We start from the raw sequence: 16,936 nt of genomic DNA, 5'->3' as shown, positions 1-16,936 counted from the left end.
ACTTAATTACCTGATTTTAGAAAGACTTACTGTCTTACTTTTATAGATTTTGGTACTCGTACTCTGAAAGTCTGTGCAACAAATGTTCAAAAGCCTGTATGAGAATTAGCAAAATTTTTTTTAGAACTGAATATTTTACCTCAAGGAGTTTGTAGCTATGTCTGTAAGTGGAGAAGAAACCTGACCTTCAAATTCCTGACACTGAGGAACAGTTGTGAATGCATGACCAATAGGATGCTAAAGAGAAAGCTGCTTTGTCAACTACAGCTTTATTTAATACACAATATATGTAGCAGGAGGTGATTATGGGATTTTTTTCCCTCTGCTTTTTCACTGACTGTGTACTGCTATTACTTTCAACAGCTTTTCAGTGGAAATTGTCAGATTGTTTTTTGTATTGAGTGATTAATGCTAAAAGAGCAAAATTCATGTACCTTATGATCCTGTTAAAATGCCTCCACAAGAACCACTGACTGTGTGGGTACTACGTTGCAAACAAGGGCAAATCCTCCAAGATTCTTAACCTGTGTTGCTGTAGACTGTCTGTGTTGTTTGCTCCCTTTAAGTACTTGATAATACTTTTTATACCCATTAGGAACATAGCTTCACAGACAATAGCCAAACTAAAAGATGTTGCTCGTCGCATTTCTTCCTGCATGGAGCATGAACATAGTAACAAAGAGAGATCTGCTTCTCTGGACTTGTTGCTCCGTTTTCAGCGTCTGCTCGTTAGTAAACTTTACCCAGGAGATTGTGTTGGGCAGGTCCCTGGTGCATACAGTAAGTTAATGTTTAAAAACAAAAAAGCAGCTTCCCTTTCTGTAATACCTCTTAAAGGATACCAGTGTCTTATTTTAATTTTTCTTCTTGTCTCATTTTGCAGCCTAGCTGCTGAGTCTGTCTAAAGTAGTTTCTTTAAACTGTTTTCTGTAAAGGAAAAATTCTCTTTGGAAGGTAGCATCTAGATAATACACATTTTATAAAAGTTTAAGAAAATGTGGGTTCTTAATTTGATGCTGCATTTCAGAAGAGTTTGTCAGCTTTTGAAGTCTTTCTTAAACATGACTGTGACTTTTTCTGTGTTCTTCCTCCTTTTTATGCAGGTCCTGACCTCTTAGGTGTTGGCTCTTTACTGAAGAAATACACTGCTCTTCTGTGCACACACATTGGTGATATACTTCCTGTGGCAATCAGCATTGCTTCTACTAGTCATAGGCATTTTGCGGAAGTATCTCGTGTTGTGGATGGTGATTTAACAGGTAGGGTTTCCTATGCCTCCTTATCTCCTCTTCCATGAAATTCAAAATTATATTGCACCTGTTCTTGGAAGTTTTAAGTAACTGAAAAAGAGTCAATTTAATCTTTTGTTTGATGGGAGAAAAGGAGGGTAAATGAGGAAGGCAAGAACTTGGTACTAAGGCAGTAACAGAAGGTAGAATGTATTGCCTAGTGATTTACTTTAATGATGCTATAAATGCAGGTCTTGAATTAAATCTAAATACCTTCTCTTCCCTCCCCTCCCCATGTTTTAGGCATTCTTCTTCCAGAATTGGTTGTCTCTATAGTGCTGCTACTCAGTAAAAATGCTGGATTAATGCAGGAAGCTGGTGCTATCCCTCTGTTGGCTGGCTTGCTGGAACATCTAGATAGATTTAACCATTTAGCCCCTGGAAAGGAAAGGGATGACAATGAGGATTTAGCATGGCCAGGAATAATGGGTATGTACTAGCAGCATATGGAGTATTTTTTATGTTTTTGTAAAGTAGCTGTATAAAAATGATGACTGTTTATGAAATACTCTCAGGAAGGGAGTTCTGCTTTACAGTGCAGATTTTTGTTAACCAGTTCATATGGCAGTATTGTCATAAATTCTTAAGAAAGTTATGTATAGAGGTAGGATTACGCAGAGTACAATGCAACTTTTTAAAGAAGTGTTTGTTCATTTTGCATTTTGAGTGCGAAAAGTTCCAGTGAAAATGAGTAGCATGTTACCCATTTTGTTGCTGAATTCAATCTATAACATAGAGTAACGTGGAAAGGTTTGAAATAAGGAAGCTTTCTTTTCCTAGTGCACTTTATATAATATAAGAGAAGCAGAAAATGTGTATTTCTGACTGTGGGCATTTTACTGGTGGAGAGAGGAGTGAAACATGGTTGGCACAATCCAAGAGAGCTAAGGGTAACACTGCTAGAGAATAGTATGTTGGAGAAGGCAAAAACTGTGTGGAAAGTTCAGTCTAATAGAGCAAACAGGTGAAGGTGTGTGTGTGCAAACATTTCTCTGATGTTTCTTGCCTGGATGAAATCACCTTGAGTTTGAAATAGTTTATTGATATGTAGTAAGATAGCATGTAACTTTCCTTCTTTTGTTGAAAATGCAATCTGGATTTAGACTGAAATTAAATATACACTAATGCTTCTCAGGCAGGCATGTAGTAAAACTGAAGTAATTTGGAGGGAGTAACAATTAGAGCAGTGATTTGCTAGAATTCTGGTTGTTCTCCTCGACTTCCAAACAAAGCACTCATGCAGTTGAGCAATGCTAGGTCTATGACAGCATGACATTAAAAGAGGAGTGTATAAAAACTATAGCAAACAGACAATTTCTGTCTACAATATGTAAATGGAAATATATGTTTGAATTTTTTTGAGCAGATTTGACTTTCAATGTATCGAAAGACATGTGGCCTTTGAACAGAAGTAAAGAATTTGGTTAGGCAACTGTTAAAAGAATACTCAGAAAAAAACTCAGTTTCTGTTTCTCTGTTGATAAATTCTCAATTCTGTTTTATACCTTTAGGTTCATTTTTTACTGGCCAGAGTAGCAGAAATAATGAGGAGGTGATGCTTATACGTAAAGCTGATCTAGAGAACCACAACAAAGATGGAGGATTTTGGACAGTGATTGATGGGAAAGTATATGATATAAAGGACTTCCAAACACAATCTTTAACTGGCAGTAGCATACTTGGTGAGAATCAACATCTGAATCAAGGACAAAAAGTACTTCTGTTTCCAAAGTAGATGGCATAAACAGGTTTTAGACATTATACTGACTACCTCATTCTTTCATTAGCTCAGTTTGCAGGTGAGGACCCAGTTGTTGCTTTGGAAGCCGCTTTACAGTTTGAGGACACACGGGAGTCAATGCATGCCTTCTGTGTTGGCCAGTATGTGGAGGTAGATATATTATTATTAATTGACACATTGTTGTTGGTGTTTTGGTTGTTTTTTTTTTAATGCTAACATACTGCTTTTTCTTCACAATTCTTGTTGGAGCTCAGTTCTTGCTTTCAACTTGTATTTCTTTTGATTAGCCTGACCAGGAAGTGGTTACAACACCCGATCTCAGTACTTTGTCATCGCCTCTAATAGACACAGAAAGGAATTTGGGTCTTCTCCTTGGACTGCATGCTTCCTACCTGGCAATGAGCACACCACTTTCTCCTCTGGAAATTGAATGTGCCAGTAAGCAGAACTTCATTTTGAGCTTAAATAAGTGATAAATACTTGTCAAGAAAAAGACACAGGACAAATAAATGAACTGGAAGTCTTTAGCCTGTCTTCTGGAATAGCTCCTTAGTCTTAAGATTAATTGCCACATTCATCAAGGCCCAATAATTTATCAGGATTTAAATGGGTAATAATTTTGAGCACTTAAATATCCAGAATTTCATAACATGCAAGATAGAATATGGCAAGAGAAAGGAGACTCTGTGTAGCACAGGTATCTCATTAATTTGTATTCAATTAATAGTGGCTGAAGCATCTGGTGTTGGTTTCTATGTTGTTGGGTAACTTTGGTGAATAGAAGACATAATTATTAATTGCAGAAAAAATAGGTCTCTAAACAGTTAATCTCTAAACAGATGATTGCTACCCAGTTACTTAGCTGTGTCTTAGTTGCAGGACCCATTTTTTTGTGGGGGAAAAAGTTTGAACAAGTGAAAAGAGTTGTTAAGCATCATTTGAAGCTATATATGCCTTTTATTTGAGGGAACTGTTGAGTCTTGAGAGTTTAATCATTAGAATACATATTTGTGTTTTTTCTTTCTTTTAGAATGGTTGAAGTCCTCTATCTTTTCTGGAGGTTTGCAAACTAGTCAGATTCATTACAGTTACAATGAGGAAAAAGATGAAGACCATTGCAGTTCACCTGGTAACACCACCCCAAATAAATCAAAACTCTATTCACATCGATTAACTTTGAGTGACCATTCACAACCTTTTCTCCAAGCTATTGCAGATAATAATATTCAGGATCACACTGTGAAGGTAAGCCCTTGGTAGTTCTATTCTCAAAGTGTTACTTAAGGTTGGACAGTAGTGGCCTGAAACAGTTTTATTGGTAAAAATTATCCAAAAGTAAAAAATTGAGTTATTTAAGAATTGTTTTAAGAATTGTTTTTGGAGAAAGGAGTGGTTGAATACTACTAATGGATATAATTTCTGCATTTCCCTTGATATTTTAACAGTTCATTGTTTTATTTTAAAATCTTGAGTGGGAGAACAAAAAAATACCAGTGTATTCTTACAAAAAATTAGTAACACGCTGCTTTACATGCCAAGTTTTTATAGTATTGACAGGCTGTCCTCACCTCCACTTCAACCACCAGTGTAGGTGGATTTTGTGCACCAAGTGCTTGTCTGCTTTTGCCTTGAGTGTTCCTTCATGCCTTGGGGTTCAGGTTTCACCTAGTTGGAGTTGTGGATATTGTAAAACCCTCTGAGATGTACATTGATAACTGTCTTCTGTAATACCTTTAGATTTTCTAGCCCTTTGAAGTCAGCTTCTTTATGGAAAAAAAAACACCTCAAACCCAAAAATAGTCTTTGAAAGGATAGGATAACAATAATGATGAGGCAGGAGAAGACAATTAAAAAAATGTGTTAGGTGGCCTGGCTATCTCAGCAAGAGATAAAAGCAGTAGTAGCTTTGTTCATTATGTCATGTTGCTCTTAATACAAGAATGATACAGGATATTCTTTGTGCTCTTGGACTGTATTTCTGTGTATTAAAGAGGGCATACTGTGTAATATCTCACTTGTGAATATTACTTCAGATTGTGGAGGTTTTGTATTATATAAATGCTGGCTGCTGTGTTTTGGACCCTATTTGATTGTATTTAAATCCAAAATTAAATAGAGGCTCTTGTTTGTTGTTGTAGGACTTCTTGTGTCAAATAGAGAGATACTGTAAACAGTGTCACTTAACAACACCAATCACATTCCCTCCCGAGCATCCTGTGGAAGAAGTAGGACGATTGTTGTTATGTTGTCTTCTGAAGCATGAGGATTTAGGTAGGTGGGCTTGTAGTATAGCTGTCCAGGAATATATTTTGGACCAGTTTAAATTCTTGTGGAATGGTTTTGGAAATGCATATTCAGAGATTGTCTTTTCCCACTAAGGTCATGTAGCATTGTCTCTTGTTCATCCCGGTACCCTTGGAGTTGACCAAGTAAAGCACAAAACCTTACCGAAATCTGTAGTGGATGTGTGCCGTGTTGTCTACCAAGCAAAATGCTCACTGATTAAGGTAAGCCTCTTACCTGCTGAAGCTAAGATTATTTATTCTTCAAATTGTCTTACTGAAAAGTCATATATTGCTCAATTTATTGTATAATAAATTATAGCCTAATCTTTCAATGCCTTTTCTAGACCCATCAAGAACAAGGACGTTCTTACAAGGAAGTTTGTGCTCCTGTCATTGAGCGTTTGAGATTCTTATTCAATGAACTACGTCCTGCAGTTTGCAATGATCTCTCTATAGTGTCTAAATTTAAACTGCTGAGTTCCCTGCCCCGATGGCGGAGTGTAGCTCAGAAAATAATAAGAGAAAAAAGGAAAAAGAGAGGTAAGAAAACATTAATGCTGTATTTTCTTTTAAACAATGAAAATTAACCTAATTCCAAGGTTTGCTACTCTGCATTCAACTCCAGTTAGCTAAAACATCAAAGCCATTTGCTTCCTGCTGAATTTTGGTGACGTTTTCAAGTCACTAGTTTCTATAGCAAGAACAGGCAGACAAGAGAGTCAAGTTTAGGTGAGAGATACTTCTTTGTGTTCCAGTATATTAAAAATGATCCATCAATATCAGTCATTCTAGTTTTAGTAAAATTAGAAGTGGCATCTTAGTAAAAAAATAGTATTTTTATCAAAGCACTGTATTCAAAGAACCAGAGCGCCCAGAGCTCAGTGTGCCCAGGTAGCCAAGAAAGCCAAAGGCATCCTGGCTTGTATGAGAAACATGGTGGCCAGCAGGAGCAGGGGGGTGATCATCCCACTGTACTCTGCAGTGATGAGGCCTCACCTCAAGTGCTGTATTCAGTTCTGGATTCCCTCGCTACATGAAGAACATTAAGGTTCTGGAGTGTGTCCAGAGAAGGGCAATGAGGCCTGGAGCACATGGTCTATGAGGAGCATCTGAGGCAGCTGGGGTTGTTCAGCCTGGAGAAGAGGAGGCTGAGGGGAGACCTTACTGCTCTCTGCAACTACCTGAAGGGGAGTTGGAGCAAGGAGGGTCCAGCTTCTTGTCCTTGGTGGCAAGCGACAGGACTAGAAGAAATTATTTCAAGGGAGGTTCAGACTGGGTGCTAGGAAATACTTCTTCACAGGGTTATCAAACCTTGGAATGGTCTGCTGAGGACAGTGGTGGAGTCACTGTCCTTGGAGGTGTTTAAGCAGTATGTGGCACTTAGGGACAAGGTTTAGGATTGACCCTAAACTGGGTCAAAGGTTAAACTGGATGATTTTGGAGTCTCTTCCAACGAGATGTTTTTTGTGATTCTGCGAACCATTTAACTGGAAGTAAATTAATGTTATGGAAAATCAGCAAGGTGCTGTTTAAGCTGGTCTGCAAAGATAAAAGTGGACATTACTAGAGCTAATAATAGTTGGCTATAAAGTTCACCAAGAATACGTTTCCATTTGATTACAAGCAGATTTTAAGTATCCTGTGTGTTTAAACTACAATACAAACCTAAAAATGTGACACTGTAGAATGTTATCAGATTATAGGAAAGAATAATTCTTATTTTATGTCTAGTGCCAAAAAAATCTGAATCTGCTGATGTGGAGGAAACCAAAATTGGAAATAATGAAAGTGATTTAGAAGAAGCCTGTGTGGTACCTCACAGTCCTGTACCTGTAGATAAAAGGCCCATACCAATCAAATCACCCAAGGTAGGATATCAGGTATTGAACCAGCCTCGTGAATAAAAATGACAACAGAAAGAGCTTAGGTCCTGAACCGTGATTGCTGTAACTTGACATTTAATGTGCTGATAGAGGTGTTTGGGATATATAATTAAGTATGATGCATTGAAACCTGAAATAATTCTTAAAAATAAGCTTGTCTACTGTGTATTTAGAATATGTAAAGATACCTTCTCTAATTTTTAGATTACTGATAATCTAAAAGTTGGTGAGGGGTTTGGAACACAAGCCCTATGAGAAGAGACTGAGGGAGCTGGGGTTGCTCAGCCTGGAGAGGAGGAGACTCAGGGGTGACCTTATTACCCTCTACAACTACCTGAAGGGAGGTTGTAGACAGGCAGATGTTGGTCTCTTCTCCCAGGCAGCCAGTACCAGAACAAGAGGACACAGTCTCAGACTGCACCAGGGGAGGTTTAGGCTGGAGGTCAGGAGGAAGTTTTAGACAGAGAGAGTGATTGCCCATTGGAATGGGCTGCCTGGGGAGGTGGTGGAGTCGCCGTCATTGGAGGTGTTTAGGAGGAGACTTGATGGGGTGCTTGGTGCCATGGTTTAGTTGTTTAGGTGGGTTGGATTGGTTGATGATGCGATGATCTTGAAGGTCTCTTCCAACCTGGTTTATTCTATGTAATAATTTTAGAAGTGTTTGGTTAAAGCTTCACTTCAAAATAAAAGGTAGTGATGGGTTACTTCCTCTTTTTTGAACATGAATGTATTTGAAATGTTATGCAACAACTGCAAACAAGACAATGAGTTACAAATAATACTAAGCTCATTCCTGGTTTGGAAGAAGTTTCTTTTTTTTTTTCCCCTCATAGTATTTTAAGTTTATACTTAGTTTTTATAGGAAAGAACTAATTTTTTTTTCCAGTAATTTAAAAGTAAATGATTTAAAATGGTTCAATATGATACATTTTGTGTTTTGCAGGATAAGTGGCAGCCACTTCTGAGTACAGTTACAGGTGTCCACAAATACAAATGGCTGAAGCAAAATGTCCAAGGCTTGTATCCACAGTCTGCCCTCCTTAACACCATTGTTGAATTTGCACTTAAAGAAGAGCCTGTGGATGTAGAAAAAATGAGAAAATGTTTGTTAAAACAGGTCAGATGGATGAAAAGGAGCATGCATGTATTAGCAGTTGGCATATGACAATTAATAAATTATCGTTTCTTTTGTTTGCCCTCTTTTGCAGTTGGAAAGAGCAGAAGTTCGTCTGGAGGGAATAGATACTATTCTGAAACTGGCAGCAAAGAATTTTTTGCTCCCATCCGTGCAGTATGCAATGTTCTGTGGGTGGCAGAGACTTATTCCAGAAGGAGCCAACATAGGGTAAAACTTGTTGCTTTTGCTTTTGCAATTCTTCAGCAAGAAACAAACAAACAACTTAACTTTTTGTTGCTGTTTTTCTATGAAGGGAGCCTCTTACTGACTGCTTGAAGGATGTGGATCTGATCCCACCGTTTAACAGAATGCTGCTAGAAGTAACTTTTGGAAAGTTGTATGCCTGGGCTATTCAGAATGTCCGAAACATCTTACTAGATGCTAATGCAAAATTTAAGGAACTAGGTGAATCATTTTGTTGTGTTGACTGGGGAGGGAACTGTATTCAATTAAGTTTAGGGTTGAGGTGAGGAGAAAGTTCTTCACAGAAGAGTAATTGGCCACTGGAATGTGTTGGCCAGGGAGGTGGTGATGTCCCTGTCACTGGAGGTGTTCAAAAAAGGATTGGATATGGCACTTGAAGCCATGGTTTAGTTGTCATGAGGTGTTAAGTATTAGATAATAGGTTGGACTTGATGATCTCTGAGGTCTTTTCCAACCTGGTTGATTCTATGATTCTAATACTGGTCATTGTTCTAAAAGTTCCCAATAGGGTTCTTAAAATCGCTTCCCTTGCTTTGTCCTGACAATTACTTTCCCTTTCTGTCCATCCACTGTTTTCCACCCCCTGCTACCCCAACCCTCTCTCAACTCTTTCCAGTGTTTGAGAGAGTGTTGCTGGTTTCCCAGCAACAGGAGATTGATTACTCATAAGTAACATTTTACCATTAAAATCTAAAGTATAGAAAGTTACATTTTAGAGCAGACGAATCTATAACCTATTACCGTGTCACTCCCAAGTGTCAACTGTCTTATTTATATTACTTTTGAATTAGGTGTGCAGCCTGTTCCTCTGCAAACAATTACTAATGAGAATCCAGCAGGACCGAGTCTTGGAACTATTCCACAAGCACGTTTTCTGCTGGTTATGCTCAACATGTTGACACTGCAGCATGGTGCCAATACCTTGAGCCTCCTCCTTAATTCTGGCATGTTGGCATTGACACAAACAACGCTGCGACTAATAGGTACGTGATTTTCTTGTTTGGAAGAAAGCATGTGTTATGTAAGTCTCCTGTATCTTTTATCAGTTAGTGTACCCAAACTACAGGATTGCTTTTGCTGCTTAAAGGTGGTACTTAATGCAGCCTTTATTTGGTCATGATCTTTCTCCTAAGCCTTGAGTTTGTTCATCCTTTACTAGAATTTAGGAGTGATAGTGCAGTTTTGGTGGAAACATGGAAAATTGAAGAAGAAATGCATAAGAATTGCTTGCTCTTTAATCATTATTTCATTTGCTCTACCTATTAAAATTGCTCCCAGTTTGCACATTTAAGCTGGAAGCTTCCTTTGGTCTGTAACAAGAAGTACTGTGGTGTTTATGGCCATGATTCAGGTTCTCTTTCTTTCTTGGTTTTCTTAGATAAGAGCAAATATTTGTTCTTGTAACTCGTACCTAAGTGGAGCACTCATAAAAAGTTTTTCCAAAAAAAATTCTGTTTGTAGAACATTTAGCCACTGGACTTATCATTGTGATGTCTCTGTGATTTGTGTTTTTACGTCTTTGTGCATTCAAAACCATTATATGTAGTTTCCTAAAAGCTTCCCTCATTATATCACTGTATCTGACTATTTTTGCTTTTACATGGCAGATCGTATGTGTCTTAAAGCGTGACAAAAGTATGTATAAAACCATGTAGTTAGTTTTAAGGTGGGGTTTTTTGTGTGTTTCCCCCCCTCCCCTTTAGGACCTAGTTCTGACAATATTGAAGATGATATGATTGCCTCTTCTCATGGAGCTTCTGCTACAGTCCTAGAAGAGTCAAGAAAGGAAACTACCCCTGTTCAGCTCCCGGTTTCTGGACCAGAGCTGGCAGCCATGATGAAAATTGGTACCAGAGTGGTTAGAGGGGTAGACTGGAAATGGGGTGATCAGGTACAAATTCTTTCATATAGATATGTGTGTGCCAAAATTTAAAATATCCATTCAGTGGACTGTCTGAATTTCATGTTCAAACTTTAAAGGTCCTTTTACGTTTCAGAGACTTACAGAATTAACAAAATAGATAAATTAGCTGTTTAACTTTATTTTTGGGTATGACAGTTCTTTTTTAGTGAGACTATTCTGATTCAGGATTTAATAGGAAACTGGATCGCTTTTTTTGCTACAGTATTGTACATTTCCAGCTAGATGTGTATGGCACTTGCATAGCATATAATAAAATACCTGTAAACATGAGGAGTGCTGCAGTTTACTGGAAGTGATATCCTTTGAAGACTGAGAAATACTTTTCAATTTTATGCTTGATTTTGAAATACTGTTGAATGTTTACTGGCTAGCCATAAGGTTAGCAGCAAATGAGCAATTATTTTATGAACTCTGCATAAGAATTAGTGTTTCTCATGGTGTAACAAGTCTGTCTTCTGTCAGGATGGACCTGCTCCAGGTTTGGGTCGTGTGATTGGAGAATTGGGAGAGGATGGTTGGATTAGAGTGCAGTGGGACACTGGAAGTACAAATTCTTACAGAATGGGGAAAGAGGGAAAATATGATCTGAAACTGGCTGAACCACCGCCAGCAACGCAGCCTACAACAGAGGATTCAGACACTGAGGATGATTCTGGTAAAAAAAACAAATTTAAAGTAGAGGCAGAATATCAGTTGAATTCCAAATTCAATTTAGTATGAAAAAACTTTCACAGGAGGAAATGATTCATGAAAGAAGATTAAATTAATTGTTACACATTTCTGACCAGAATATTTAAGGTATCTTTACTGTGAGATAGGAAGATAGAAAGGGTGATACCACATTTGTTGCATATTTATGGGCCAAACTATTATCTAATGGAAATAATTTAAGTTATCTATACCAAGAGGTGTACATTTTAACATATATTAAGGTCATTTTAATGTGTGGAATTTTTATATGGCTTAAGTATACATCTAGTCACACTGCTTCCCTATTCTTGGCACTGCTTTTCGAATTTCTGTTAAGCTGTGTACTCCTAGAGAATAACTTAAAAATATCTACACAAAATACCTGGTTTATATTTTGCTCTTGCAGTTGGAAATAGGGAATCTTCTTCATGTCACTTCATCTTAACAAATGAAACAAAGATATCTTTTTTTGGTTCAGAACTTTGCGAAATATATTAACTCAGTGTATTCCTTTGCCTTGTGTGTCTCCTTTCAGAAGGGGAACAAGTTGAACGGAATCTCCACCCTACTTCCATGATGCTGACAAGTACTGTGAACCTGTTGCAGACATTGTGTCTCTCTGCTGGTGTCCATGCTGAAGTCATGCAAAGTGATGCTACGAGAACTTTGTGTGGCCTACTCCGTATGCTTGTGGAGAGTGGAACAATAGATAAATCGGGTATCTTACACAGAAACAATCTGATTCAGCTATGTTGTTCTGTTTTGCGGTTTGTTGTCTTGTAACTTTGTAAATCTTTTGTTACTAGTTTTTAATCATGAAAGAGCAAAGGCTAGAAAATACGTTTTCAGAGCTTTTAAAATCTTGTTAACAAAGGCAGCAGAAGTGATCTTGAGTATTCTTGGAACATGAGCAGTAAAAACTGGAGAAGTGCATGAGATGTGGAGCATCAGGATAGTGTATGCTTTTCTTAGACAATGAGTTTCTTATAATTCTTTTTCTGCTTAGAAGAGTATGACTGGGTATGTCATATTAATTTCCATAGCTTCTTTGTAATTTCAGAATAATGATGCCAGCTACTTTGAAATGAGGAAATGGTATAAAGCTGAGAATTGTTTTAAAGGCTTATTGAACAAAATAATTGCAGACTCTAAAACTGAAACTAGTAGTTGATGTAAAGACAGTGGAGTAGTCCAGTGCTACGATTTGTCCAAAAAAGCCCAGTGCAGTATATAGAGAATTACATAGCTGGTGGAAAAGTAAACTCTTACATGTATATATCTTTTTGTTTTTAGCTTCCTTGCCAAATAAATTAGTTTATAAAGAACAGCACAGGAGTTGGTGCACATTGGGATTCATTCGAAGTATAGCACTCATGCCTCAGATGTGCAGCACTCTTAGTACATCTCAGTGGATAACTTTGCTTATGAAAATTGTTGAAGGGCATGAATCTTTCACTGCTGCTTCACTACAGAGACAGGTAATGTGTGTATTTCCAAATTTATTTTAATAGGCAATGAATTTGTAGACTTCAGTTGTGCTTAGAAAAAAAGTTTCTTTTAAAACACAGATGGGATATGTCCTTAAATCAGTTTTTCATTAACTGGAAAAAGAGCTAGCACGTTGTCTTGTATTTAAGATGATTATTTTTTTTAATATACATCTGTAGTTCCTTCAGAGCACTACAGACTCCCTTCTCCTATTGAAAATCCAAAAGTTTTGTACAGATAAGAGGCCAAAACAAGTGTTCTAAAAACTTACTCCATAAACTCTGATACCATGTTTCCTAGAAGTTGACTGAAGAAAAGAATAACCAAAAAATAATAAGGAAAAATGTGCAATTTAATTTTAAAGTTAATCAAGTTCTGTGTTACCAGCTGTCCCTTCTCTTTCCATAGTAAACTGTTATTATTTGAATTGCAGTCTCTCTTAAGAAACTTCATCTTTTCATCTTGTGTTGGTATTGTATTTCTTTTGCCCCTTCCCCATTTCTTTCTCTTTGTCTTTTTTTTCATTTCCCCTTCTTTCTTCTTTCCTTAGCATCTTGTAATGCCTTTTTCGTGAGGTTGAAAAGCAGCCTTATTATGGACTAAGTCTTCCAAGTTTTAAGGCTTGGGGATCAAAAGATCTTCTTAATTTTTTAACTAAAGCCTTGTCTCATAAAGGCCTGTTCATTTTTGTCTGATCTTCTAGCAAATTCCCGCTGGTATTTTTAATATGATGAGACGTCTATCATCATCCAGGACTTACAGCATTACAGTCATTTGCTGTTCAGGGAATACTCTAGAGAAATTAGCATTCCTCATGTACCAGCATCTAATTTTATAATAAGAAAAAGACAAGACTTCAAAGTTTTAGAAAGATGTGTTAATGACAGAGATTTACAAGAATAGAGATCTCTTCACTGTTACTGATCACTCATGTTGTACTGGTCTTCTGCGTAGAAGATGAGAAAACTCAAAACCTGAAATGTTCAGAATGTGCAACTCCATCTGCTCTTCCATACTGCAGAACTGCACCTTTCCGTGTTCCTTGTCAGTCCCGCACTGAGTGTCTAGGTTAAAGGTTGCCAGCCTGTTCCTTCCATACTGTGTTAGAGGCCTCAGGTTCACAGTAACTACTTTTGAGTGTCACTATTGTTGCTTTTTGCCTTCTTGTATCGTTCAGCTTTAAAACTCAACAATTTTTAACTATGATAACCTTCATTGCAGAATTCTGGGAAACTTTCATTCTGAAATAAAATCTTAGTACTAAGTTCCAAGTCTGGAATCTGTACAAACCTTCCCATTCTGTATTCCCTTTTTCCCCTGCATGTTTTAGTCATTTACTTTGTTTCTCAGTATGTGTTTGTCTCATGTCCTGAGTATTGAAGAGATTGTATTCACTAGTATATGCCCAGAAAATTGCTACCGACTTTGAAGTGGCACAACTTCTTTTAAAATATTCTTTATCAAACTGAAAAGAAGATCAGTAGCTCTGTAATTTCCACAGATGGAAAGAAATCAGCATTATAGAAGGAACTACAAGGGAAGGCTAACTTTTAAAATGTCTGTCTTCTGTGATTCACTTCTTGGAGTAACATGAATCTTTTAATATTTTTTATTTTTAGATCCTTGCTGTACATTTGTTGAAAGCAGTACTTCCATCCTGGGATAAAAATGAAAGGTCAAGAGACATGAAATTTCTTGTGGAAAAGCTGTTTGGATTTTTAGGCAGCCTGCTTAGTACTTGTTCTTCAGATATCCCACTCCTCAGAGGTAGAAGAATTTTCCCTCAAGATTATTTTTGTGTGTGTGTGTGTGGAGAATGTTTGTTAAATGAATAATTATTGTGCAATTACTTTGTCTTGCCAGAATCTACTCTGAGAAGGAGAAAGGCCAGGCCCCAAGCATCTCTAACTGCTACTCACAGTAGTACTTTAGCAGAAGAGATAGTGGCACTGCTGAGGACACTCCATTCGCTCAGCCAGTGGAATGGACTCATAAACAAGTACATCAACTCTCAGCTAACCTCCATCACCCACATCTTTGCAGGAAAACAGTCAGAAGGGGTAGTTTCCACGTTTTAAAATAAGCTCATTTTTATAGCAATATTTATGTTGAAATTATAAATATTAAATGTTTATAAACAATATTAAGCTTAACTTTGAAACCATATTTATAATTTTATATGTATGTATTTGTTTTGTAATTTTTAAATTGAAGTATGCATGATTAAATTTGTGTTTTAAAGCAGAGAGTAGTATATGTTTCTCCCTACAGTTAATTTTACTGTTCTTTGTTAGACTGTGTTGGATGACTACTTTCCTGACACCGAGAATCCAGAGGTGGGAGGCCTGATGGCAGTGTTAGCAGTGATTGGTGGCATAGACAGTCGTTTGAGACTGGGTGGACAAGTAGTTCATGATGAATTTGGAGAAGGCACAGTAACACGCATCACCCCAAAAGGGAAAATCACTGTACAGTTCTATGACATGCGAACATGTAGAGTGTGCCCTCTGAATCAGCTAAAGCCAGTAAGTTGATTTTGCGATGCTTTAACATGGGAAATTTGTGGTTAAAGACTCAAATACGATGCAAAGAAAATATTTGTTCTTTATTGGGTAAAGGCATTGACGTTCAATGCTCTGAATGCAAATCTAAGATGGCATGTGTGTACACCTCTGCATGGCCTTTATTGTTGAGGAGGTGAAAAGGGAAGGGATTCGAGCTGATGCCCTTTGACTTGAGGTGAAATCCAAAGTTATGGCAATGTGATTTATAGATCTTACATGAGAGAAGCTTGCTTATTTATATTTAACTGTATTTACTAATGAATGTAGAAGTCTTGGGTATTTTAATTTGAATCTTAATCTCAAGTTGTCTAATGGCCTTAGTGAAAGCAAACTCAGTGCCTGGGCTGCTTCAGGGACTGCGGTTCCAGCTTGCTCTGACTGTCTTGCTTTTCACCACATAGACCTGCAATTGTGTGGTATAAATACAGGCTTAGGAGCTAGCTATGTAAGGAATAGAAATCCTCTGCAGTTGTTCCTGGTCAAGAGCAAGAAGTTGAATGTTACCTTTTCTCTTCAGTTAATAACCACTGAAACTTTTAAATGATTTTGTAAAATTTTGGAAAACACTTAACTGCAGTTTTGTTTGGTTCTTTTCTCACTGCCTAGCTTCCAGTTGTGGCTTTTAATGTGAACAACTTGCCTTTCACTGAACCTATGTTATCTGTTTGGGCTCAGCTAGTAAATCTGGCTGGAAGTAAAGTAGAAAAACAAAGAATGAAGTCTCCCAGTCAGAGTCTTTCAGGTACAGTTGGGGTTTTCCTGGTGATGTTTGGTTGGTTTTTTGTTTGTGTTTTGGGGTGCTCTGTGTGTGTGTGTGTATTCTTTCTTTGGGTTTTTTTTTTTGTTTGTCTGTCTGTTTGGTTTTAAATAGGTCACTATACTCCTAAGAAAAATAATTGTAACAGCAATGTAAATAAGGAAAAGAGTTTTCTGGAGCCTTACCTTTTTTATTAGTCAATGTTGACTGGTATACCTTTATAAGACAAGTTTAGCTATGAGATGAATTGCTTTGCATTTAAGGGGAATACTGTTTTTAATTTGATGAGAAAAGGTTTAGGTGGTTTAGGGGTGGGCCTCTTGTGTTGAATGGCTTAAAATAATTGGATTCTATGACATGTTAACTATACTTCCTGTGTTGTATATCTGTTGTGTGGTTGTCCATGCTGTGAAAAGTAGGAAGGTAGTGTCATAGAATATGTGCAGACTTACCCAGGTGCTGTTCAAATTATCTCATCAGTGTTTCGTAGTCTCTCATACAGTGAGCTAAGATGTAAAATCATTTTTGAACTGAGGCATATAAATGATAACTTTTATTCTCTGATAGAAGAGATTCTTAGTGCTGATGACTGTTTAATGTTTCTAATAGGTCAAGTGGATTTGGATCTTCTGCGATGCCAGCAACTAAAGCTATACATACTGAAGGCAGGCCGAGCTCTGCTTTCTCACCAGGATACACTAAGGCAAATCTTATCTCAGCCAGCTGTGCAGGAGTGTGCATTAAATCCTGCAGGTAATCTGAAGTGCAACCTGAGTGTGCTGCTGTTTGTTTAGATGGTAGATAGAGTTTGTGACTCTCACTAATGGAAGTTGGAGGGTTGACACTAGGTTTGTCTTCTAAAGACTGAAAATTAAAATTCAAGAGTGTTTAACCCTGTATATTGGAAATATTCTGACTTTTTAACTCAGGTTTT

The 16,936-nt window shown here is 37.4% G+C and overlaps 1 protein-coding gene across 3 annotated transcripts in view; it reads left to right on the top strand.

Annotated features, from left to right (window-relative positions):
• Window positions 1-16,936, top strand: part of HERC2 (HECT and RLD domain containing E3 ubiquitin protein ligase 2) — a 120,827-nt gene that overhangs the window by 51,636 nt on the left and 52,255 nt on the right. For all 3 annotated transcript variants that reach the window (XM_068140704.1, XM_068140685.1, XM_068140695.1), the window contains exons 21-44: window positions 596-780; window positions 1,104-1,259; window positions 1,533-1,718; window positions 2,801-2,971; window positions 3,077-3,180; window positions 3,318-3,468; window positions 4,061-4,275; window positions 5,169-5,301; window positions 5,410-5,537; window positions 5,660-5,855; window positions 7,047-7,183; window positions 8,142-8,315; window positions 8,407-8,543; window positions 8,629-8,780; window positions 9,371-9,562; window positions 10,283-10,470; window positions 10,966-11,158; window positions 11,729-11,911; window positions 12,487-12,671; window positions 14,301-14,448; window positions 14,545-14,741; window positions 14,976-15,206; window positions 15,852-15,987; window positions 16,612-16,755. In XM_068140704.1, the coding sequence (XP_067996805.1) occupies window positions 596-780; window positions 1,104-1,259; window positions 1,533-1,718; window positions 2,801-2,971; window positions 3,077-3,180; window positions 3,318-3,468; window positions 4,061-4,275; window positions 5,169-5,301; window positions 5,410-5,537; window positions 5,660-5,855; window positions 7,047-7,183; window positions 8,142-8,315; window positions 8,407-8,543; window positions 8,629-8,780; window positions 9,371-9,562; window positions 10,283-10,470; window positions 10,966-11,158; window positions 11,729-11,911; window positions 12,487-12,671; window positions 14,301-14,448; window positions 14,545-14,741; window positions 14,976-15,206; window positions 15,852-15,987; window positions 16,612-16,755 (4,022 nt within the window). The remainder of the gene's footprint in view (window positions 1-595; window positions 781-1,103; window positions 1,260-1,532; window positions 1,719-2,800; window positions 2,972-3,076; window positions 3,181-3,317; window positions 3,469-4,060; window positions 4,276-5,168; window positions 5,302-5,409; window positions 5,538-5,659; window positions 5,856-7,046; window positions 7,184-8,141; window positions 8,316-8,406; window positions 8,544-8,628; window positions 8,781-9,370; window positions 9,563-10,282; window positions 10,471-10,965; window positions 11,159-11,728; window positions 11,912-12,486; window positions 12,672-14,300; window positions 14,449-14,544; window positions 14,742-14,975; window positions 15,207-15,851; window positions 15,988-16,611; window positions 16,756-16,936) is intronic.

This window comes from Melanerpes formicivorus, unplaced genomic scaffold (assembly GCF_026170545.1).
Source record: "Melanerpes formicivorus ecotype bairdi unplaced genomic scaffold, bMelFor1.0.p_v2 SCAF_1, whole genome shotgun sequence".
Classification (NCBI taxonomy): Eukaryota; Metazoa; Chordata; class Aves; order Piciformes; family Picidae; genus Melanerpes; species Melanerpes formicivorus.
Note: the sequence above shows the minus strand (reverse complement) of the source record. Positions and strands in the feature narration are given on the sequence as shown.